Genomic DNA, 24,724 nt, shown 5'->3' on the forward strand with positions numbered 1-24,724 from the left:
GGGTGCCTCCAGCTGTTGTGTAACTACAGCTCCCAGCATGGTGGGAGTTGTAGTTTTGCAGCTACTTGAGACACACTCGTCCTACTATTGGCACAGTTTTGTGACTCCTCCAGTAATAAATTATATAATAATAATGTGATTATTATTATTGATGATTATTATTATTAAATAATTGAAACAAACAAAATAAAAAATACAGGCTGTCCAGGCATGCTGGGAGTTGTAGTTATGCAGCAACTTCAGATATTGGCTCCAAACAGTGAGTATTAATACAGTGAAATCTCCCTTAGTGGACAGCTCCCAATAGAGGACAGCTTTTAATTCCCCAACAGAGTCCCATAAGACTTAATGTATTTGCAGCCTCCGAATAGGGGACATTCCCAATAGGGGACACGACACTCCCAATAGGGGACACGACACTCCCAATAGGGGACACGACACTCCCAATAGGGGACACGACACTCCCAATAGGGGACACGACACTCCCAATAGGGGACAAGACACTCCCAATAGGGGACACGACACTCCCAATAGGGGACACGACACTCCCAATAGGGGCCAACCAGGCTTATGTGCTGGCCCTACCTTGGACACAGGGTCGCCATCTGGGGGTACAGCCAATACCCCAGTAAGGGGCCCAGTCCCCCGCTGCACCCCCTACAGAAGGCCACATAATTCACCCCCTCCTTCCCAGATTTCCCCTCCCCCCTCCCTTTTATTTCCCATGGGCCATTTAATTTCCCCTTTATTACACTCTGTGTAAATTCATAAAGAGGGGGTGATGAATTTGCACACAGGGTAATAAAGGGGGAATGATGTGGCACAGGGGGGTAAGGGGGGATAATTTGCACAAGGCATGGGGGAATTAAATGATACAGGGGAGGGGGGGGGGTTTAAGAGAAAATTCTACTATAATATTGCTTTTTATCATGTTTTATAAGTATTCTGTCATTTAGAAAGATTTTTTTGAGCCTTTTTTCCAATAGGGGACATCTCTCAATAGGGGACATCTCTCAATAGGGGACATCTCTCAATAGGGGACATCTCTCAATAGGGGACATCTCTCAATAGCGGGCACTTTTTTTTTATTCCCCAAGAGTGTCCGCTATTGGGAGATTCTACTATATGTATTCATAGACTTATTTTTATTATCATTATTTATTATTTTCATACATGTGTTAGTGTTACATATATAACACAATAGGTATATAAAACACGAGATATATTAACATAAATATAATATGAAATGTATTTAATACACACACCCCCATACACTGTTTGGGGGCAAAATCCGAAGTTGTTTCCATTGGCTGTCTGGGCATTCTGGGAGTTGTACTAACAATATATATATATAAATAAAATGTGTGTATGAAGATATATATGTAGAGAGAGAGAGAGATATCATATCATTTTATTTTAAATATTTTTTTTTCCCAGTGGAGGAAGTGATTGTGAACTTACAGCTGCAAGGAGACAGAGAGACAGTGGGTGACCTATCGGTGTGTCTGAATGGGCTGCAGGTAGATCCAGAACTCCTGGCCAATGGAGATGCTTCTAGCTTGTTGGGTAAGGTGCAAATCTGTATTTCTGAGGAGCGAGAAGAGTTTAATAAAAACGGTCCCTTTTTACATTAAGTTTTAATCCTTCTATTGGAGGTCTGTGGCTTCTCCATTATCATCCTATAGGGGGCGGTAACACATGCCGCTGTATGGACAGACATTGACTTACATTGCCAACCTTGTATTCCTCAGTATGGAGTAGTATTGTCTGCTGTTCTATTAGGGATCGACCGATTATCGGTTTGGCCGATATTCACGATTTTGGACTTTATCGGTATCGGCAATTACCTTGCCGTTAATCCAATAATGCCCCGCACCGCCCCTACCGCACTGCGCTGCACCTTCCCCCAACCACCGCACTGCACCCCACCACCACCGCACCGCCCCGGCCAGAGACCGCAGCTACTGCTACCCCATTGCCTCCCCCATCCCTGGTTTAATTACCTGTTCCCGGGGCCCGGGCTACTTCTGACTCCTGCGGAGTCCTGTGTTGCGCTGCGCAATGACGAGTGACGTCCTCAACGCGACATCACAGTCAGTGCGCACAGTGACAGCTCAGGAGGACGCCTGAGCCAGAAGTAGCGTGGACCCTGGGCTCCGGGAACTGGTAATTATAAAACCGGGGATGGGGGGAGGCAATAGGGCGGCGGACTCTGGCCGGGGCGGTGCAGTAGGGGGAGCGGTGCAGTGGTAGGACTAAGGAGGACCCCAGACAGGCAGGGGGAGCGAAGCGGGCAGTGGCGGTGGTCTCTGGCAACGCAAAAGCCGCTGCAGTTCATTGATTTAAAGCGTCCGCTTTAAATCAATGATCTGCAGCGGTGTCGCCGGGGGGTATAAATAGCCGATAATCGACTATCGGCCCTAACCTCCACAGAGTATCTGTATAGGCCCTAAAAAATCTATATCGGTCGATCTCTATGTTCTATAATACAACATGGAAGGTGTAAAAAGTAACATAACTGTGCAGGGACATCTGATGACTTCTTTATTTTGTTCTCCTGTAGCTTCCAGCGATAGCTCAAGACTACAGACGGATTCCGCCTCTGCCAGGTGAGTTGGGTCCTACATTTTACCATTTGGTTTATGTAGAAGACGACGGGGTCCATTTTTTTGACTCCCACTGTTGTGCCAACCTATGACGGTCAGGGTCTCCTTAGATATGTTTAGGAACAACAATGAATTCTGTCTGCTCCTGTACGGCAGTGTTTCCTGTACGGCAGTATAAGTATAATTTTTATGTGGTTCCTTCAGTAAATAATAATTATAATGTAAAAAATAAATAATTCATTAAATAATTAAAAATAAAATAAAATATTAATAAAAAAAAAGAATAAATTCTATTCTTTAATGTGCACTGTCATTAAAACTAGTTTTTCCTCGGTCTCCTTATTGGGGGACACAGAGACCAATGGGTATTATGCTGCTGTCTATTGTGTAGTAACCAGCATTGCTTGCCAAACTGCTCTTACCCTCCCTCAGGGAGTAACATTCAGCCTGGCAGCGGTCTGCCCGTTCCCTTCACCACCTGCTACCCTTACAGAGTCCGCCGCGTCCGCTACTGTAGTCCCGGTGCCACATTTCCTGTGTGAAGTGACTAAAGGGGTGCACCTGTGTGGGTAATGGACTCTCGGCAGCCTCCTCATGGGTGGTTCTCTGTGACGTGGCCACCGCCCATGGAGGACGTGCCGTCTGCTGCAGCCGCTATTCCGGTACTCCACTGTGGGTGAGAGTTGACCGGTGTACCATGGACCCTCTACACCATCCATAGAGGTTGGGATGTCTGCCACAGTAATTTTTCTACCCGATCCCTTTCCACTGGATATTTGTGGGAGGAAACACTCTTCAATATTGCTTATGTATGAGCCGTGTTATCAGCGTCAGCTGGAGGATATAGAAGACCCAGTTTCTTGTGGTGTGAGACGCTGGAGCTCTAGTGAAGTAATGATACAGGGATTGCAGCGTCGGATGCGACAGATGATAGATCCGTTTGTGCAGCACAAATGAGAGACGCTGTTTTGTCGTTATCTTCGCTCTGTAGCTTCTAAGCCAAGGTTGTTGTTTTTCAGCGCTGACAGTACAGACGGCACAAGTCCTAGTGAAAATCTGCAAAGCAACGGCACCAATTCACCTTCCTTGTCCAATGGAGGGTTTAAACCCAGCAGACCACCCAGACCATCCCGACCACCACCACCCACCCCTCCAACGGTGCCTGCCTCAGGTAGGACGATAACAATGTCCATTTCCTATAGACGTGTGATAGGTGAAAAGTAATTCTGCCTACCGGTATCTTTCCCGGATCCTCCATACACCGGAACGTTCAGCTCGGGCAGTGGGTCCTGAATGGATGTGATGAAGATTGAGGGTCACACATAGCGTAAATGCAGCGTATTTTACACTGTGCACCGAGAAATACGCTGCGTGTTCTCCATGGGTGGTAGACCCATGGCAGCCTTGTTTACTGTGGTTTGGAGGCGGGGCCATCTGGCTCATGGGACTGTGACTCACGGGCCGCTGTGGGGTAGCCATGTGCTGCCCTTAGGAGCATACGCAGCGGATTTTGCGCAGCATGAAATGCGCTATGTGTAACCATACCCTCAAAATGAATCTCCGTCTAGTGATGGAAAAACACAAGTAAGGCTGGGTCCACACTACGTTTTCCCCCATACGGGAGCGCATACGGCAGGGGGGAGCTAAAACCTCGCGTTACCGTATGCGCTCCCGTATGTCATTCATTTCAACCGGACCTAAAACCGTGGTTGACCAGTTTTAGGTCCGGTTGTAAAAGCGCATACGGCGCAAAAATGAGCCGACCGGACCGAACGTTTCACTCCGGTCGGCTCATTGAAATGAATGACATACGGGAGCGCATACGGTAACATACGGGAGCGCGAGCTTTTAGCTCCCCCCTGCCGTATGCGCTCCCGTATGGGACAAAACGTAGTGTGGACCCAGCCTAACTTTTTCTAAAGCTGCTGCCCCTATTATAGACTAAGGTTTTTTTTCCTGGCTGTAGTGTCAAGGAGGTGGGGCCAAGGTGCTGAAGTTCCGCAGCTTTGACCTTCAGATCGACTCCGCCTCCTTGATACTTCAGCTTGGAATAGAAACATTATTTAGTAAATTCTCCAAAGGCAATAACGCAAATGTTACCTTTTAACCCTTAGAGGACAACTGTCCAGCTGCTGTTATCGGCAGCCACAATCTTATGGATAATGGCGGATAACAACATTCTGGTATCTGAAGTTTCTACGGGGTTGGGGCAAACTCGGCAGAACATCTGCAACGCAATTGCAGGGGTCTGATGAATAAAGATGGCGGCCGGAGCTCCACTCGCCTGCTCCCTGCCTGGCTCCTGCGATCTGCTCCTTTGCAGACCAGACAAGTTGATCACAGATATCACTGATCAGTACCATATCTATGCATAACACTGAACAGTATTAGCAATAAAAAGATTACTATAATAGTCCCCTGTGCCGAGGTTACTGATGCTTCCTCCCTGTTAATTTTTTTTTAAATAATAATTTATTTATTGTGCCTTTTTTCTTTTTTCCTTCCAGCCCCTCCTACTTTCAGCAATTCTGAAATTGCGGCAAACCTGGCCGGCAGCGCTCCTGCCTCAGGGACCGAGGTGACGCCTGGTGTGCCTCCTGTATCCAGACAGATTGTTCCTGTCAACATTGATAGCCAGAGAATTGGAGCCCAAGGAGCCCTACCCCCGGGGTATGAAGCGAGAGACTCCGTTAACTGCGATTGTTGTTAACCAGTTTAGGATTATTTTCCTTAGACGTCAATTCAATAGTAGGCAATGAATAATGATTCTTTAGGGTACGTTCACACGTGCAGATTTTTTGGCCTTGGTGGGTAGCAAAATCGGCTGCAAAAAATGTGAACGTACCCTTAGGCCGTCTTTGTCATGTGAGAATAAATTCACCTTTCGCTGTATAGTTTCTGAATGTTGTGAAAATTATAGTACTCTGAAGTTGCGCAAAGTTTACATCAGCGTTTCCTAACCAGGCTGCCTCCAACTACCAGTTTGCCCAGAGAGCAAAAGGCTTGTCTGCCTCCTTCAGAGGATCCATACTGTCCCTGAAAGGTAAATAAAGGCTTCCCTCTCAACTCAGCCGTCCCTAGGTGCCCGAGAGGTCCGTACATATCTCCGCATAGACTTCTTTGATAACGTGTTACAACCAGGGTGCCTCCAGCTGTAGCAAAACTACAACTCCCAGCATGCCCGGACAGCCGTTGGCTGTCCGGGCATGCTGGGAGTTGTAGTTTTGCAACAGCTGGAGACACACTGGTTAGGAAAACACTGGTCTGTGGGATTGGGTAGAGAAGTGCTCAGCGGCACGCTTCTTTCAGAAGGCCCGTCCACCTCTTCCAGAGGATCTACACTCTCCCGGAAGAAAGGTAAGTCAAGGCTTTTCTCTCATCTCAGCAGCCAAAGGCTGTCCAGGCATACTGGGAGTTGTAGTTTTGCAACAGCTGGAGGCACCCTGGTTGGGAAACACTGGTTTGCGCGTTTATAGAAACGTTAAGCTAATGTGAATTTGTTCTGTAGGTGTATATATATTTTTTGTTTTTTAAGTTTTATTTTACTCTATCCCTTCTTATAGCTGGGAGCAGCGCGTAGATCAGAGTGGACGCGTGTATTTTGTGGATCATGTGGCAAAAAGGACGACGTGGGACAGACCAGAGCCTCTTCCCCCTGGGTAAGTATCGCCGACCTATAAATATATAGATGTTGGTGTAATGACACATTCCATTCATTTTATATAAGATGCTGGTGCACTTGATGTACTGGTACATCATGGGTCGGGTGAGGGGAATATGGCTCGGGCCTGCGGGTCAGGCCCACGTCATAGCAAACAGATGCCCACTGCCATCTGTATATAATGACTGATATCGGTTCAGTATCTTTCATTTAAATGGTTAAATGCTGTGATCTATACAGATCACTGCATATTACAGATCGCGATGGTCCCATAGGCGTGACCCCTGCGACCAAACATTTGAATATGGGAGAAGATGTCTAAGGCCAGAATACACTTCAGTAATACAGGTAAAGAGTCCAGAACATGTAATACCTCCCTGTACTGTAGGGGGCGCTACCAGACACCAGTCAGTGCATACACTTCAGTAATACAGGTAAAGAGTACAGAACATGTAATACCTCCCTGTACTGTAGGGGGCGTTACCAGACACCAGTCAGTGCATACACTTCAGTAATACAGGTAAAGAGTACAGAACATGTAATACTTCCCTGTACTGTAGGGGGCGCTACCAGATAAGTCAGTGCATACACTTCAGTAATACAGGTAAAGAGTACAGAACATGTAATACTTCCCTGTACTGTAGGGGGCGCTACCAGATAAGTCAGTGCATACACTTCAGATCTGGACTGTCCATAACATTGTATGTTGAGTCTGGTTTCAAGTTACAATGGTCCAGAAAATACCACTGTATGTTGAAACTATAAATGCAGTGTTGGGGGACCACTGTATATATAAATATAGATACCGCTGCAATCCCCATTGACTTCAATATGGCTTGCTGCTGAGAGGCAGCCATGTTTGTCAATCACAGATTGGGAGGCATGACATCACAGGGGGGGAGGGGCTTTGAACATAAAGTCCCTTTTTTATGTAAATACTTTTTTCCTGATTTTCAGGTGGGAGCGCCGCGTGGATAACATGGGGAGAATCTACTACGTAGACCACATAACGCGGACAACCACGTGGCAGAGGCCCACCATTGAATCTGTACGGAACTACGAGCAGTGGCAGTTCCAGCGTAACCATCTACAAGGGGCAATGCAGCAATTCAACCAGAGGTTCATCTATGGGGTGAGTGCCCTTCTCTTGTGCTTATCTTTTTGGTCAAATATGGATGGAACCTAAGTAGATATAGAAAAAGGAACTTAATTTTCTGGGCGTCGACATATAGATTATTTTTCCCAGAACTCTCTGTATAGATCCCCACATCAGCGAGGATGCGGAACCTTAGAGTACTCAAACTGTGATTTTTTTTTTTTTTTTTTTTTTTTTTTAATAGCTTAGATCAGTGTTTCTTAACCAGGGAACCTCCAGCTGTTGCAAAAAGTGCAACTCCCAACATGCCCAGACAGCTAAAAGCAGCTGAGATGAGAGGAAAGCCTTGATTTACCTTACATGGACAGTGTGGATCCTCTGAAGAAGGCATACAGGCTTTTTGGCTGCCCGGGCATGCTGGAAGTTGTAGATTTGCAACAGCTGGAGTCACCGGTTGGGAAACACTGCTCTAATTCACTGGTTTCAAAACTGCGGCCCTTCAGATAGATAGGGGATAAGATGTCTAATCGCGGGGGTCCCGCCACTGGGGACCACTGGGATCTCTGCTGCGGCACCCCAGACATCCTGTGCACGGTGTGTAATCCTCTGTGCCGGATGACTGGTGACTACAGCCATTCAAGCCTATGGGAGGTGGCTACTAGCTGTACTAGCCGTTACGCCCCCTCCCATAGACATGAATGGAGAGGGCGTGGTGTGATGAACACAGAAACTCAAGCTTCCCCGGACACTGCCACCTCCAGCTTGGAGATTGTGGGGGTCCCCAGCGGTGGGACCCGTGTGATCAGACATCAGATAAGATGTTTTCCGGCGGAGTACCCCTTTTTCTCTATCGGCTCCATTGGGGGACACAGACCGTGGGTGTATGCTGCGGTCTCTAGGAGGTGTGACACTATGGTAATAAAAAAGTCAGCTCCTCCCAGCAGGATACACCCGCCTTCAGGCCCTGAGCTAATCCGTTTAAGCTTAGTGTCTGCAGGAGGTGGACATGGTCTGGAATTCTCCAGACCAGGTCTTCTGATTTATTGTTTTCCTAGTATAGGGACGTGTTAGTTTTTTTTTATTTTTCTTTCCTGTTTTCAGGTGGGGACTCAGGGACTCCGATTCCCTGTTTCCCCATTGTGAGTAAGGGGGCACAGACATTGCGTATATGCGCTGTACACCCCCCCCCCCCCTCGCCAACGGTCAGCGCCTGGGTTGGTACCTCATGGGTCCGGGTCCCCCTATTTCCCTGCTCGCCTTGCTCGCGCATAGCAGCCAGGCGTGATGCAGGTAACTAAAGCTGACTGATGACTTCACTGAAGACTCCATTAGGTAAGTTCTTCTGCCTGAGGTAAGTACTTTCCCCCCTTTTCTCCTTAGGTACTGGACTTGCAACCTCTGGAGACCCCCTGTTTTTGGCCCACCTTTCAGGTTATGGGGCTGGCTTATACAGGGGCTGGATTTTTATTCTGGGGCAGCAGTGGCATCTTAGGGGGCATGTCATCTATGTTTTACATTGGGCACTTCACTGAGTGTGTGTGGTTACTTGCGGCTATGTCCGCAGCGCCTTATATGCGGCTGACAGCCACGGCGCTGGTACAGGCCGGTCGCTCTCAGCGCCGGCTTACTTTCACTTTCTCTGGCAGTCTCTGCCGGCGTATAGGCCGCCCGCATCTATTTCCCCGAGCGCATATGTGGCTTCTCGGCCAGTCTATAGCTCCGCCCACAGGGCTGTCGGAGCTCTTCAGAGGCGCGAAGTAGCCTCCAATCAGCGCCGTGGGCACGATTTTCAGTTAGGAGGGGCCAATTAGTTAGCGCCTCTGCTTCAGGCACGCCCCTCTCTCCCTATTGGCTGGCACTCTAGCTGCACGGAGCCGTTCTCCTCTCTGCAGCTGCCAGGGGCACAGACTAGGGTGAGAACGTTCCTGTCTCTCTCTTCTCATTATGTCTGTACCCAGGGCTGTTCCTCCCTCTAAACAGAAACCTGGAGCGTCAGTGACTTATTTTGTCTGTAAGCACTGTAATGCCAAGATGCCTGGCTCTACTGAGCCCACTTGCCCTGCCTGCTCCACTGCTCCCCCAGACCCCCTGATGCCCTTTCATTTCCGGTGGATTCAGCCGCTCCACCAGCCTGGGTTTCTTCCCTGACCCAGTATATGGCTGACTTGACCCAAGTCTCCCGTTCAGTGGCTGAGGCCTCCTGGGAAGTGGTGTCCGCCTTGAAGGGGCCTTCCTTGCGCAGGGCCTCTGAGAGGGCCCGCTCCTCGTCTCCACATTCCTCACAATCTCACAAGCGTACTAGGGGTGCCTCGTCTGACTCTTCCATTGAGTCTTCAGATAGACGTGGGCGTTCCCCTCGTGGGTCCCGCCCCCCCCTGTCATCTGGGCACAAACGTTGCTCCTCCAGAGGACGTTCTCGGAGTCGCCGCTCTGCCACGCCAGAGCTGCGTACCCGGTCAGGGTCACCCCCCTCCAGGATTGCCTCTCACATTCTCCTGGTGAACTGGTGTACGAGGCTTCCGAGCCGGCATCTGACTCAGAGGATCGCTCGGATGCAGTTGAAACGGTGAACTCATTGGTGACTGCCATAAGAGACACCTTTCACTTAGAGGACTCAGGATCTTCGGATGTCACTCCAGGAGTATCCTTTCATCGTGCTAAGCCAGCACCTCAAAGGTTCAGCTCTCACGCTGACTTTGACGACATTCTCGAATCTGCATGGAAACATCCAGACAAGAGGTTCCCGGGAATCAAGACAATTTAAGAACGTTATGCATTTGACAAGGACTTTGTCACAAAGGTGGTTTCCCCTCCCTCAGTGGATCCACCAATCTCCCGGATCTCTAGGGCGACTACACTGCCACTGACAGATGCCGCTGCCTTCAAGGATTCCACAGACAAGAAGGTAGAATCCTTAGCAAAGTTTGCCTCTGAAGCAGCTGGCTCTTCTCTTCTTCCCATCTTTGCCTTGTCATGGGTGTCCAAGGCCCTGTCGGAGTGGTGCCAAAAGCTCCATCAGGATATCTTAGCGGGATCCCCCCCAGAGGATCTATCTGCTATGGCTCTCCAATGCTCTAAAGCTGGGGACTTTCTGTGCGCAGCTTCCATGTAGGCAGCCCGTTGTTCTGCCTTTGTTGTGGGTCACCTAGCGGCTCTCTGCCGCTCTATGTGGCTTAAAGCTTGGAATGCGGATGCCGCTTCCAAAAGGTCTCTCACTGAGCTTCCTTTTACTGGTGGCCGTATATTTGGCAAGCGCCTTGATGAGATTATCTCTAAGGCGACGGGAGTTAAGAGTTGCTTGTTGCCTCAAAATAAGGCTCGCCCTACTCCCCAAGGGAAGTCCTTTTCCTTTCGGACCTTTGACTCCAGCAAAGGGTCCGGGCAGGCGCCTTCGCGGGACAAGAAGGCTCTCTCGTTCCGGGCGCGCCCGTCTTGGAAGTCGGACTCCAACCGGTCCGGCCGTTTTGCGCCCAAATCAGGCAACCGCAAACCCACTTCTGCAGGAAGTGAGGCCCCCAGCCGCGGTTTTTTCTCAGGTGGGAGGGCGTCTCTTACTTTTTCGAGATATCTGGACCTCACACATTCAGGACCCTTGTGTCAGGGACGTGGTGTCCAACGGTTACCGAATCAAATTCGTCTCCCTTCCGAGGGATAGCTTTTTTTTCGATCCCGGGCCTCCCGGTTTCCTTTTCCTGGCGAAGCAATTCAGAGAGGCTCTCCAGTCTCTGCTTCTCCAGGGGGTTATCGTTCCCGTTCCTCCAGGGGAACGGTTTCGGGGTTTCTATTCCAATCTTTTTGTGGTTCCCAAGAAGGACTGTTCTGTGCGACCAATCCTAGACCTCAAGCGTCTCAACCGTCACCTTCTCGGCCGCCACTTCTGAATGGAATCTCTCCGTTCGGTGGTGGCGTCCCTGGAACAAGGGGAGTTTCTTTCATCGGTGGACATCAAGGATGCCTACCTCCATGTGCCAATATTTCCAGGCCATCATCGGTACCTCCGCTTTGCGGTTCCGGAGGGGCATTTTCAGTTCGTAGCCCTCCCCTTTGGTCTGGCCACGGCTCCTCGGGTCTTTACCAAGATCCTTGCGCCAGTGATGAGCCTTTTACGGTCGAGGGGAGTCTCGGTGATACCCTACCTGGACGACCTTCTCATCAAGGCTCCAACCAGAGCCCAGACTCTGAAGAATGTGGACGTCACTCTCCCCACTCTGGATCGCTTCGGGTGGATGGTCAACCGGGACAAGTCAGTCCTCTGTCCTACCCAGTCTCTAACCTTCTTGGGACCTCGCTTCGAGATTGTCTGTCTGGCGGGAGGAAAATTCAGGCAGAGGCAAACGTATGGCGCTTCTGTCGGGGGTCCGCTCCCTTCGGACCCAGGTCTCAGTAACCATCTGCACTTGTATGGAAGTCCTGGGTCGGATGGTGGCAACTATGGAGGCCGTACCCTTTGCCCAGTTTCATTACCGCCCCCTTCAACTGGCGATTCTCTCTCGATGGGACAGGTCTCCTCTGTCCCTCGATCGTCAAATTGTTATCCCTCGCAGGGTCTGTCAGTCTCTGCTCTGGTGGCTCCGCTCCCCCCTTCTTTACCAAGGCGGTCATTTCTTCCCCTTCACTGGCAGGTTGTTACAACGGATGCCAGCCTGTCGGGCTGGGGCGGTATGTTCAGGGATTGGACGGTTCAGGGACTCTGGTCTCCCTGAGAGGCCCTTTTTCCGATAAACATATTGGAATTACGGGCGATTCTTCTTTGTCTTCTTCATTGGGAGTCCCAGCTTCATTCCCGTCCTGTCCGCGTCTAGTCGGACAATGCCACGGATGTGGCGTACATAAATCGACAAGGCGGCACTCGCAATTCAGCAGCCATGGCCGAGGTGACAAAGATTCTCATCTGGGGCGGAAAGCAATGTTCCAGCCATTTCGGCGATTCACATTCCGGGAGTACTCAACTGGCAAGCGGACTTCCTCAGTCTGTCCTCACCCGACCCTGGCGAGTGGTCTCTTCATCTGGAGGTCTTCGCGCAACTCTGCTACCACTGGGGCATTCCGGACAGGGACCTCTTCGCATCCCGGCACAATCGGAAGATCCTTCCTTTTGTGTCCAAGTCCCGGGACCCTCAGGCTCTGGCCGTGGACGCCCTAGTGATTCCTTGGGCGGGGTCTGCCCTACCCTATCTGTTCCCTTCCCTTCCGCTCCTTCCCAGGGTTCTGAGGAAGCTCAAAACAAAGGACGTCCCCGCCATTCTGGTAGCTCCAGATTGGCCCCGAAGGTCGTGGTACGCCGACATAGTCAGACTCCTGGACGACGCTCCACTGCGCCTTCTGCTCTGTCCGGACCTGCTCTCTCAGGGTCCTCTTTGCCACCCCAATTTACAGTCGCTGCATTTGACGGCGTGGCGGTTGAGACCGCGGTTTTGAGGGCCCGCGGGTTCTCTTCCCAAGTCATTCACACCATGCTCAGGGCTCGTAAGCTGTCCTCCGCAAGAATTTACCACCGTACTTGGCGGTCTTATTTTCGTTGGTGTGAAGCTCAGGACTTATCTCCTGTAACCTTCTAGGTTCTCGTCTCTCCTTTTTGCAGTCTGGTTTGGATCTGGGGTTGTCTCTGTTCCCTTTAAAGGTCAGGTTTCGGCCCTTGCTATTCTTTTCCAGCGGCCCCTGGCTTCTAATTCTCATGTCCGGACCTTCCTTCAAGGAGTGGCGCATGCTGTTCCTCATCGGTCACCCTCTCCCCCTTGGGACTTGAATTTGGTTCTGAGTGCCCTCCAGGGTGCACCCTTTGAGCCCCTTAGAGAGGTGTCTCTCCGCCTCCTTTCTTGGAAAGTGGTGTTTCTTGTTGCTATCACCTCCATCCGGAGGGTGTCTGAATTGGCAGCTCTTTCCTGCCGTTCTCCGTTTCTGGTGATCCACCAGGACAAGGTTGTTTTCCGGCCAGATCCTTCCTTTTTGCCTAAGGTGGTTTAGGCCTTTCATCTCAATGAGGACATTGTCCTCCCGTCTTTTTGTCCTGCTAGTTCTCATCCTAAGGAGCGCTTACTACACAAGCTGGATGTAGTTCGGGCTGTTCGGTCTTATCTCTCCATCACTTCTTCGTTTCGTCAGTGTGATTCCTTTTTCGTCCTTACGGAAGGTCGTCGTAAGGGACAACCTGCTTCCAAGGCCACCATTTCTCGGTGGATTCGGTCCGCCATTTCGGAAGCCCTCGCTGTAAGGGGAAGATTCCTCCTTTCAGGGTTGTGGCTCGTTCTACCTGTTCTGTTTGGGGCATCCTGGGCTCTCCAGAATAGAGCCTCGGCCTCGCAGATTTGCAAGGCGGCTACCTGGTCGTCTTTGCACACTTTCTCGAGGTTCTACCGAGTTCATACTTTCGCATCGGCTGATGCTAGTCTGGGTCGTAAAGTGCTGCAGGCGGCAGTGGATCGGCCGTCTCCCTGACTACTTATCTGCCCACCCAAGGGACGGCTTTGGTACGTCCCACGGTCTGTGTCCCCCAATGGAGCCGATAGAGAAAAGGGGATTTTTGTTTACTTACCGTAAAATCTCTTTCTCGGAGGATCCATTGGGGGACACAGCTTCAGCCCTTTTTGGGATTTCCTTGGTTCTCTGTCCGAGGGTGTGTTCAGTTATGTTTTTTCTTCTGGTTCTCGGACAGTTTTGGGTTTTCTTTGACCTGTTGGTCTCCTCCTATTGCTCTGGAACTTAAACTGATTAGCTCAGAGCCTGAAGGCGGGTATATCCTGCTGGGAGGAGCCAAATTCTTTTATTACCATAGTGTCACACCTCCTAGAGACAGCAGCATACACCCACGGTCTGTGCCCCCCAATGGATCCTGCGAGAAAGAGATTTTACGGTAAGTAAACAAAAATCTCCTTATTTTTCCATACAAATGAGCATGGGGATGCTAAAAAGACACAGATAATATATGGGTATAGAGATTATATATAATATATATATATATATATATATATATATATATATATATATATATATATATATATGCACATACATACACTAGGGATCTACATATTATCGGCCGATATTCACGATTTTGGACGTTATTGGTATCGGCAATTACCGTCCCACACACCGCACCGCCCTGGCCAGAGACCGCCACCGCTGCCCCATTGCCTGTTCCTGGGGTCCGCGCTACTTCTAGCTCCTGCGGTGTCCTGCGTTACGCTCTGCGCAATGACGTGTGACCTCCTCAACGCGACGTCACAATCATTGTGCACAGTGACAGATCAGGACACCGCTGGAGCCAGAAGTAGCGCGGGCCCCGGGAACAGGTAATTATAAAACCGAGGATGGGGGAGGCAGTGGGGCAGCGGCGGCGGTCTCTGGCCGGGGTGGTGCGGTACTGGGGCCGGTGGTTGGACTAAGGACCGGCAGGGGGAGAGGTGAGGTGGAAGGGAGGGGGGGGGGGGGGATTGGTGTTGCTGAAATAGGCGATAATTTATACCGGAATATCGATATTTTATCGGCTATCAGCCTTAAAGTCCAAAGATTATTGTATCGGCCCAAAAAATCGATAATGGTCAATCCCTAATATATACATACACACCAATATTAGGAACAGAGTTACATTGTTATGTGATAGAGATGAATGAGTTAATTATCACTGCTAATCTGTTCTTTAACAAATATTTATTTTTCTTCTAGAACCAAGATTATAGTCAAAATAAAGAGTATGATCCCTTGGGGCCATTACCTGCTGGATGGGGTGAGTAGAAAACTTATTATTATTATTTTTTTTTTCTTGTTACCCATTTATAGTGAACCGGCCCTGACTGTACAGCAAGTGGATAAGTCCGCTTACCGTGCCCCCTCCTGCCTGTCGGGCTTGATTGACAGCCTGAGCACCGGGCTTTTCCTTGTACCCAGGATGTTGATGAACTATTGTCTGGCCTGTATAAGCTTAATTTTTTTTAAGCTTTCTGTAACCTGGCAGAGAGGTGAGGAGAACAGAATTGGAACAGAGTTCTCCTGACCTGACTGGGTCCCCCGGCCGGGGGGTGTGTGACCTGACGGGTCCTTTTTTAATATTTGCAAACCAGAAAGATGGAGAAGGTTTTCTGTTGTTTCACCTCTGACCTTTTTTGCTTTAATTTATTTTAGAAAAGAGGACAGACGGAAATGGCAGAGTGTATTTTGTGAACCACACAACACGGACGACGCAGTGGGAGGATCCAAGAAATCAGGGGTAAGTGAAGTGGAAGGATAACCGCCTCCTTATAGATCTGTTCTAATGGCAAGAGACAATAGGCAAGACTTGTCAGGAGGCACGTAGAACAGTGTTCTTCAAAGATTGTTGCACAAGCCGCTGTCCGGACATGCTGGGAGTTGTGGTTTTGCAACAGCTGGAGGCTAACTATTTGTAAAACACTGGTGTAGAGGAAATATAAGAAAGTTACCTGCAACAGCCAACCATGTTGCTGATGTCAGCATCTTAACCCCTTGGGGACCGCCCATACGCATTTTTATGGGGGTCGTCGATAAGGGGCCTTAGGCCAGGCTGCAATACTTTTTATGCCAGTAACCCCCCCCCCCCCCAAAAAAAAAAAATTATAAATACATTTTTTTTTTTTTAAACACATCAGTTCCCCTTTACACCATAAGGACATGTCCACTCTGGCCCTGAGGACACAGCCAACCCATACAGATAGCAGCAGTATACAGATAGAGCTGTATGGGAGGAGAAAAACTGTTATATATCCTGATCCTATAGAGAGATAGCTGGAAGAGAGGTGTAAAACTACTATATATCCTGATCCCATAGAGATAGCAGCAGTATAAAGAGAGCTGGAGGGGAGAATTGTAACTGCTATATATCCTGATTCCATAGAGATAGCAGCTGCAGTATACAGATAGAGCTGGAGGGGAGGTGTATAACTACTATATATCCTGATCCCATAAAATAGTAGCAGTATACAGATAGAGGGGAAGTGCATAACTACAATTTATCCATATCCTATAGAGATAGCAGCAGTATACAGCTGGAGGGGAGGGATCTGATAGGGGATGATGTCATACTGTCAGATTGGTGATGACCAAACTATAGTAATAAAGTGCAAAAATGCAGCTGTGCTGGAATAAAACAGATGGCGCTGTAGGATTAGTGATAGTGAATGTGCAGAGTTCCTCTTTACACTGCTCGTCTACTGTCCTTTATACAGGAGTTTGTGATTGTGTTTTGTTATATCATTGTGCTTATTATTATTGTGTATTTTCAGACAACTGAATGAGAAGCCATTGCCGGAGGGCTGGGAGATGAGGTTTACGGTGGACGGGGTTCCATATTTTGTTGATCACAATAGAAGAACCACAACGTATATTGATCCTCGGACCGGAAAATCTGCCTTGTGAGTTGTTTGTTATTGGGAGAGGAACGCTCATCTGTTTGTTGCCTTTTATATATATAAATCGCCTCCCTTTTTCTTTCCATGTACAGAGAAAACGGGCCCCAGATCGCGTACGTACGGGATTTTAAAGCTAAGGTGCAATACTTCAGGTTCTGGTGTCAGGTGAGTACATATATTTAGATGGTGATTTAACCCCTTAAGGACACAGCCAGCGTCATGTTTGTATTCCTGATTATTTTTTTTCTCCCTCTTATTTTTCCATCCTTAGACCCATTTTTTTCTGTTTTTTTTTTTTTTGCACCTCAAATTGTTCTTTGTTATGACATCATTCATTTTACCAAAAAATAATTTGTTGGGAAATCCAAAAAGAAAACCACAATTTTGCAACTTTTAGAGGTATAGCTCTACACTTTATGGTATAGCACTGATCAGTATTATCTGTTCTCTACTTCTCTGGTCTGCTAGAAGGCAGACCAGAGGAGAAGATCCCCGCTACCCAAAAGGAGGCAGTTGAAGGAGACATTTGGCCGCCATCTTTGCTCATCGGACCCCTACGGTCAAGGCACAGGTGGTCCGATGAGCTGTACAAAGCCCCTGTAATGCTTCAAATGCCGCGATCTGTAGTGATTACAGCATCTGAAGGGTAAATAGCAGGCAACAGCGTGATCTCTGATGTTTGCCATTACTTTGCAGTTCCCCAGCTGGCACCACCAGGCAAGAAAGCACAACTTCTGGGCTCCCTTTGTGTAAAGGACATAAATTTACATCCTGGTGCAAGAAGTACCGGGGTATCCGGACATCCATTTACGTTCATTGTCGATAAGGGGTTAATCCTTGTTACAGATCCTATACTAGTGTTTTCCAAGCAGTGTTCCTTCAGATGTTGCAAAACTATCTCCCAGCATGCCCGGGACAACCAAAGGCCTGTCTGCCTCCTCCAGAGGATCCACACTGTGCCTGAAAGGTCAATCAAGGCTTCCCTTTTAGTAGCCTTTGGCTGTTTGGGCATCCTGGGAATTGTAGTTTTGCAACAGCTGGAGGCACACTATTCGGTAAACACCGGCTTATACAGTGAAACCTCTTTGGTACAAGTTTCAGAAATGTTTTATGTCATATTAAATTAAAAAATTTTTTATTGCAGCAACTCTTCATGCCACAACACATCAAGATCACCGTCAATAGGAAAACCTTGTTTGAGGATTCCTTCCAGCAGGTTCGTAACTGCGAAATTAACTTTGCGTCGGTCTGAGCGAATAGTTTTATTTATTTATTTTTTCATTTTAAAAAATTCCATTCATTTAATAATACAACATGTAACAGTATAACAAGCTACCGTATACCATATCAATGTACAACATGTAACAGTATAACAAGCTACCGTATACCATATCAATATACAACATGTAACAGTATAACAAGCTACCGTATACCACATCAATATACAACATGTAACAGTATAACAAGCTACCGTATACCACATCAATGTACAACATGTAACAGTGTAACAAGCTACCGTATACCACATTGATGTACAACATGTAACAGTATAAGAAGCTACCGTATACCACATCAATGTACAACATGTAACAGTGTAACAAGCTACCGTATACCACATCAATGTACAACATGTAACAGTATAACAAGCTACCGTATACCACATCAATGTACAACATGTAACAGTATAACAAGCTACCGTATACCACATCAATGTACAACGTGTCACAGTATAACAAGCTACCGTATACCACATTGATGTACAACATGTAACAGTATAACAAGCTACCGTATACCACATCAATGTACAACGTGTAACAGTATAACAAGCTACCGTATACCACATCAATGTACAACATGTAACAGTGTAACAAGCTACCGTATACCACATTGATGTACAACATGTAACAGTATAAGAAGCTACCGTATACCACATCAATGTACAACGTGTAACAGTATAACAAGCTACCGTATACCACATCAATGTACAACATGTAACAGTATAACAAGCTACCGTATACCACATCAATGTACAACATGTAACAGTATAACAAGCTACCGTATACCACATCAATGTACAACATGTAACAGTATAACAAGCTACCGTATACCACATCAGTGTACAACATGTAACAGTATAACAAGCTACCGTATACCACATCAATGTACAACATGTAACAGTATAACAAGCTACCGTATACCACATCAATGTACAACATGTAACAGTATAACATGCTACCGTATACCACATCAATGTACAACATGTAACAGTATAACAAGCTACCGTATACCACATCAATATACAACATGTAACAGTATAAAAAGCTACCGTATACCACATCAATGTACAACATGTAACAGTATAACAAGCTACCGTATACCACATCAATGTACAACATGTAACAGTATAACAAGCTACCGTATACAATATCAATGTACAACATGTAACAGTATAACAAGCTACCGTATACCACATCAATGTACAACGTGTAACAGTATAACAAGCTACCGTATACCACATCAATGTACAACATGTAACAGTATAACAAGCTACCGTATACCACATCAATGTACAACATGTAACAGTATAACAAGCTACCGTATACCACATCAATGTATAACATGTAACAGTATAACATGCTACCGTATACCACATCAATGTACAACATGTAACAGTATAACAAGCTACCGTATACCACATCAATGTACAACATGTAACAGTATAACAAGCTACTGTATACCACATCAATATACAACATGTAACAGTATAACAAGCTACTGTATACCACATCAATATACAACATGTAACAGTGTAACAAGCTACCGTATACCACATCAGTGTACAACATGTAACAGTATAACAAGCTACCGTATACCACATCAATGTACAACATGTAACAGTATAACATGCTACCGTATACCACATCAATGTACAACATGTAACAGTATAACATGCTACCGTATACCACATCAATATACAACATGTAACAGTATAACAAGCTACCGTATACCACATCAATGTACAACATGTAACAGTATAACAAGCTACCGTATACCACATCAATGTACAACATGTAACAGTATAACAAGCTACCGTATACCACATCAATGTACAACATGTAACAGTAGAACAAGCTACCGTATACCACATCAATGTACAACATGTAACAGTAGAACAAGCTACCGTATACCACATCAATATACAACATGTAACAGTATAACAAGCTACCGTATACCACATCAATGTACAACATGTAACAGTATAACAAGCTACCGTATACCACATCAATGTACAACATGTAACAGTATAACAAGCTACCGTATACCACATCAATGTACAACATGTAACAGTATAACAAGCTACCGTATACCACATCAATGTACAACATGTCACAGTATAACAAGCTACCGTATACCACATCAATGTACAACGTGTCACAGTATAACAAGCTACCGTATACCACATCAATGTACAACGTGTAACAGTATAACAAGCTACCGTATACCACATCAATGTACAACGTGTAACAGTAGAACAAGCTACCGTATACCACATCAATGTACAACATGTAACAGTATAACAAGCTACCGTATACCACATCAATGTACAACATGTAACAGTGTAACAAGCTACCGTATACCACATCAATGTACAACATGTAACAGTATAACAAGCTACCGTATACCACATCAATGTACAACATGTCACAGTATAACAAGCTACCGTATACCACATCAATGTACAACATGTAACAGTATAACAAGCTACCGTATACCACATCAATGTACAACATGTAACAGTAGAACAAGCTACCGTATACCACATCAGTGTACAACATGTAACAGTATAACAAGCTACCGTATACCACATCAATGTACAACGTGTAACAGTATAACAAGCTACCGTATACCACATCAATGTACAACATGTAACAGTATAACAAGCTACCGTATACCACATCAGTGTACAACATGTAACAGTATAACAAGCTACCGTATACCACATCAATGTACAACATGTAACAGTGTAACAAGCTACCGTATACCACATCAATGTACAACATGTAACAGTATAACAAGCTACCGTATACCACATCAATGTACAACATGTAACAGTATAACAAGCTACCGTATACCACATCAATGTATAACATGTAACAGTATAACAAGCTACCGTATACCACATCAATGTATAACATGTAACAGTATAACAAGCTACCGTATACCACATCAATATACAACATGTCACAGTATAACAAGCTACCGTATACCACATCAATGTACAACGTGTAACAGTATAACAAGCTACCGTATACCACATCAATGTACAACGTGTAACAGTATAACAAGCTACCGTATACCACATCAATGTACAACGTGTAACAGTAGAACAAGCTACCGTATACCACATCAATGTACAACATGTAACAGTATAACAAGCTACCGTATACCACATCAATGTACAACATGTAACAGTGTAACAAGCTACCGTATACCACATCAATGTACAACATGTAACAGTATAACAAGCTACCGTATACCACATCAATGTACAACATGTCACAGTATAACAAGCTACCGTATACCACATCAATGTACAACATGTAACAGTATAACAAGCTACCGTATACCACATCAATGTACAACATGTAACAGTAGAACAAGCTACCGTATACCACATCAGTGTACAACATGTAACAGTATAACAAGCTACCGTATACCACATCAATGTACAACGTGTAACAGTATAACAAGCTACCGTATACCACATCAATGTACAACATGTAACAGTATAACAAGCTACCGTATACCACATCAGTGTACAACATGTAACAGTATAACAAGCTACCGTATACCACATCAATGTACAACATGTAACAGTGTAACAAGCTACCGTATACCACATCAATGTACAACATGTAACAGTATAACAAGCTACCGTATACCACATCAATGTACAACATGTAACAGTATAACAAGCTACCGTATACCACATCAATGTATAACATGTAACAGTATAACAAGCTACCGTATACCACATCAATGTATAACATGTAACAGTATAACAAGCTACCGTATACCACATCAATATACAACATGTCACAGTATAACAAGCTACCGTATACCACATCAATGTACAACGTGTAACAGTATAACAAGCTACCGTATACCACATCAATGTACAACATGTAACAGTAGAACAAGCTAATGTATACCACATCAATGTATAACATGTAACAGTATAACAAGCTACCGTATACCACATCAATGTACAACATGTAACAGTATAACAAGCTACCGTATACCACATCAATGTATAACATGTAACAGTATAACAAGCTACCGTATACCACATCAATATACAACATGTCACAGTATAACAAGCTACCGTATACCACATCAATGTACAACGTGTAACAGTATAACAAGCTACCGTATACCACATCAATGTACAACATGTAACAGTATAACAAGCTACCGTATACCACATCAATGTACAACATGTAACAGTATAACAAGCTACCGTATACCACATCAGTGTACAACATGTAACAGTATAACAAGCTACCGTATACCACATCAATGTACAACATGTAACAGTATAACAAGCTACCGTATACCACATCAATGTACAACATGTAACAGTGTAACAAGCTACCGTATACCACATCAATGTACAACATGTAACAGTATAACAAGCTACCGTATAACATGTAACAGTATAACAAGCTACCGTATACCACATCAATGTACAACATGTAACAATATAACAAGCTACCGTATACCACATCAATGTACAACATGTAACAGTAGAACAAGCTACCGTATACCACATCAATGTACAACATGTAACAGTATAACAAGCTACCGTATACCACATCAATGTACAACATGTAACAGTATAACAAGCTACCGTATACCACATCAATGTACAACATGTCACAGTAGAACAAGCTACCGTATACCACATCAATGTATAACATGTAACAGTATAACAAGCTACCGTATACCACATCAATGTACAACATGTAACAGTAGAACAAGCTACCGTATACCACATCAATGTACAACATGTAACAGTATAACAAGCTACCGTATACCACATCAATGTACAACGTGTCACAGTATAACAAGCTACCGTATACCACATCAATGTACAACATGTAACAGTATAACAAGCTACCGTATACCATATCAATGTACAACATGTAACAGTATAACAAGCTACCGTATACCACATCAATATACAACATGTAACAGTATAACAAGCTACCGTATACCACATCAATGTACAACATGTAACAGTATAACAAGCTACCGTATACCACATCAATGTACAACATGTCACAGTATAACAAGCTACCGTATACCACATCAATATACAACATGTAACAGTATAACAAGCTACCGTATACCACATCAATGTACAACATGTAACAGTATAACAAGCTACCGTATACCACATCAATGTACAACATGTAACAGTATAACAAGCTACCGTATACCATATCAATGTACAACATGTAACAGTATAACAAGCTACCGTATACCACATCAATATACAACATGTAACAGTATAACAAGCTACCGTATACCACATCAGTGTACAACATGTAACCGTATAACAAGCTACCGTATACCACATCAGTGTACAACATGTCACAGTAGAACAAGCTACCGTATACCACATCAATGTACAACATGTCACAGTAGAACAAGCTACCGTATACCACATCAATGTACAACATGTCACAGTATAAGACTTCAATATCTCAATGAATCTTCCCCCTCCGAACACAAATTCCTCCCTCTCTCCCCTTACCCAACCCCCTACCAGTCTGGAACATTTATATAGTCTGTTTAATTTTACTGCTATTTTGACCCCTCCTTTTGAATGGCTACTTTTCTTTTCCTATCCTCGTAGTATTTTTTTTTTAAACTTTTCTACCAGGGCTACCCATTCTCTAAAGGGATACTCTGCCGCTCAGAGTTTGGAACAAAATGTTCCGAATGCCTAGAACCGGCGGCGGGAGCTCGTGATATCATAGCCCCGCCCATTCATGACGTCACAATCTGCCCCCTCAATCCAAGTCTATGGGAGGGGGCGTGACGCTGTCACGCCCCCTCCCATAGACTTGCATTGAGGGGGCCGGGACGTGACTTCATAAGGGGGCGGGGCTATGACATCACAAGCTTTTGTTCCAAACGCTGAGCAGCAGAGTATCCCTTTAAAGAATGGGTAGCCCTGGTAGAAAAAGTTAAAAAAAAAATACTACGAGGATAGGATAAGAAAAGTACCAATTCAAAAGGAGGGGTCAAAATAGCAGTAAATATGAATATATATATATATATATATATATATATATATATATATAATATATATATAGTGTAATCTCTCTCTATATCTCTATCTCTCTGTCTATAACACACACTTCAGTGAACACTTGATATTAGATGGTGTTTAAGCCAGTGCTTCCCAGCCAGGGTGCCTCCTTCTGTTGCATAATTATAACTCCCAGCCATGCCCAGACAGCCAAAGGCTGCTGAGATGAAGGGGAAGCCTTTATTTACCTTTCAGAGACAGTTTGGAGGAATACAATACAGAAATTTTAGGTGCACTACTGTGGTAGATGTATACAATGACATTGGCTATCCCTCAACACTGATGTTAAAATTGAGACATTCGCCAGTGTGGAGGAAGCAGACAGAGCTTTGACTGTCCGGACATGCTGCGAGTAGTAGTTTTCCAATAGGTTGAGTCACCCTGGTTGGAAAACACTGCTCTAGTGCAGTGGTCTCCAAATTACGGCCATCCAGATGTTGCAAAACTTAAACTCTCAGCATGACCGGACAGCCAATGCCCTGTCTGCCTCCTCCACACTGTCCCTGAAAGGTAAATCAAGGCTCCCTCCTCATCTCAGCAGTCTTTGGCTGTTGGAGAATGCTCAGTGTTATAGTTTTGCAACATCTGGAGGGTTGTAGTTTGGAGACCACTGCACTATAGTTT

General features: G+C 45.7%; 1 protein-coding gene across 3 annotated transcripts in view; it reads left to right on the forward strand.

Annotated features, from left to right (window-relative positions):
• ITCH (itchy E3 ubiquitin protein ligase) overlaps window positions 1–24,724 on the forward strand; it is an 80,262-nt gene that overhangs the window by 33,691 nt on the left and 21,847 nt on the right. For all 3 annotated transcript variants that reach the window (XR_008849378.1, XM_056549234.1, XM_056549235.1), the window contains exons 5-15: window positions 1,438–1,566; window positions 2,564–2,609; window positions 3,626–3,777; window positions 5,114–5,276; window positions 6,170–6,265; window positions 7,225–7,399; window positions 15,023–15,083; window positions 15,479–15,563; window positions 16,594–16,722; window positions 16,812–16,884; window positions 17,864–17,935. Coding sequence is in view for 2 of the 3 variants with exons in the window: in XM_056549234.1 (XP_056405209.1) it covers window positions 1,438–1,566; window positions 2,564–2,609; window positions 3,626–3,777; window positions 5,114–5,276; window positions 6,170–6,265; window positions 7,225–7,399; window positions 15,023–15,083; window positions 15,479–15,563; window positions 16,594–16,722; window positions 16,812–16,884; window positions 17,864–17,935 (1,181 nt within the window). In the remaining variant the exon portion in view is untranslated. The remainder of the gene's footprint in view (window positions 1–1,437; window positions 1,567–2,563; window positions 2,610–3,625; window positions 3,778–5,113; window positions 5,277–6,169; window positions 6,266–7,224; window positions 7,400–15,022; window positions 15,084–15,478; window positions 15,564–16,593; window positions 16,723–16,811; window positions 16,885–17,863; window positions 17,936–24,724) is intronic.

The sequence above is a fragment of the Hyla sarda genome, chromosome 12 (genome assembly GCF_029499605.1).
Source record: "Hyla sarda isolate aHylSar1 chromosome 12, aHylSar1.hap1, whole genome shotgun sequence".
Taxonomy (NCBI): domain Eukaryota; kingdom Metazoa; phylum Chordata; class Amphibia; order Anura; family Hylidae; genus Hyla; species Hyla sarda.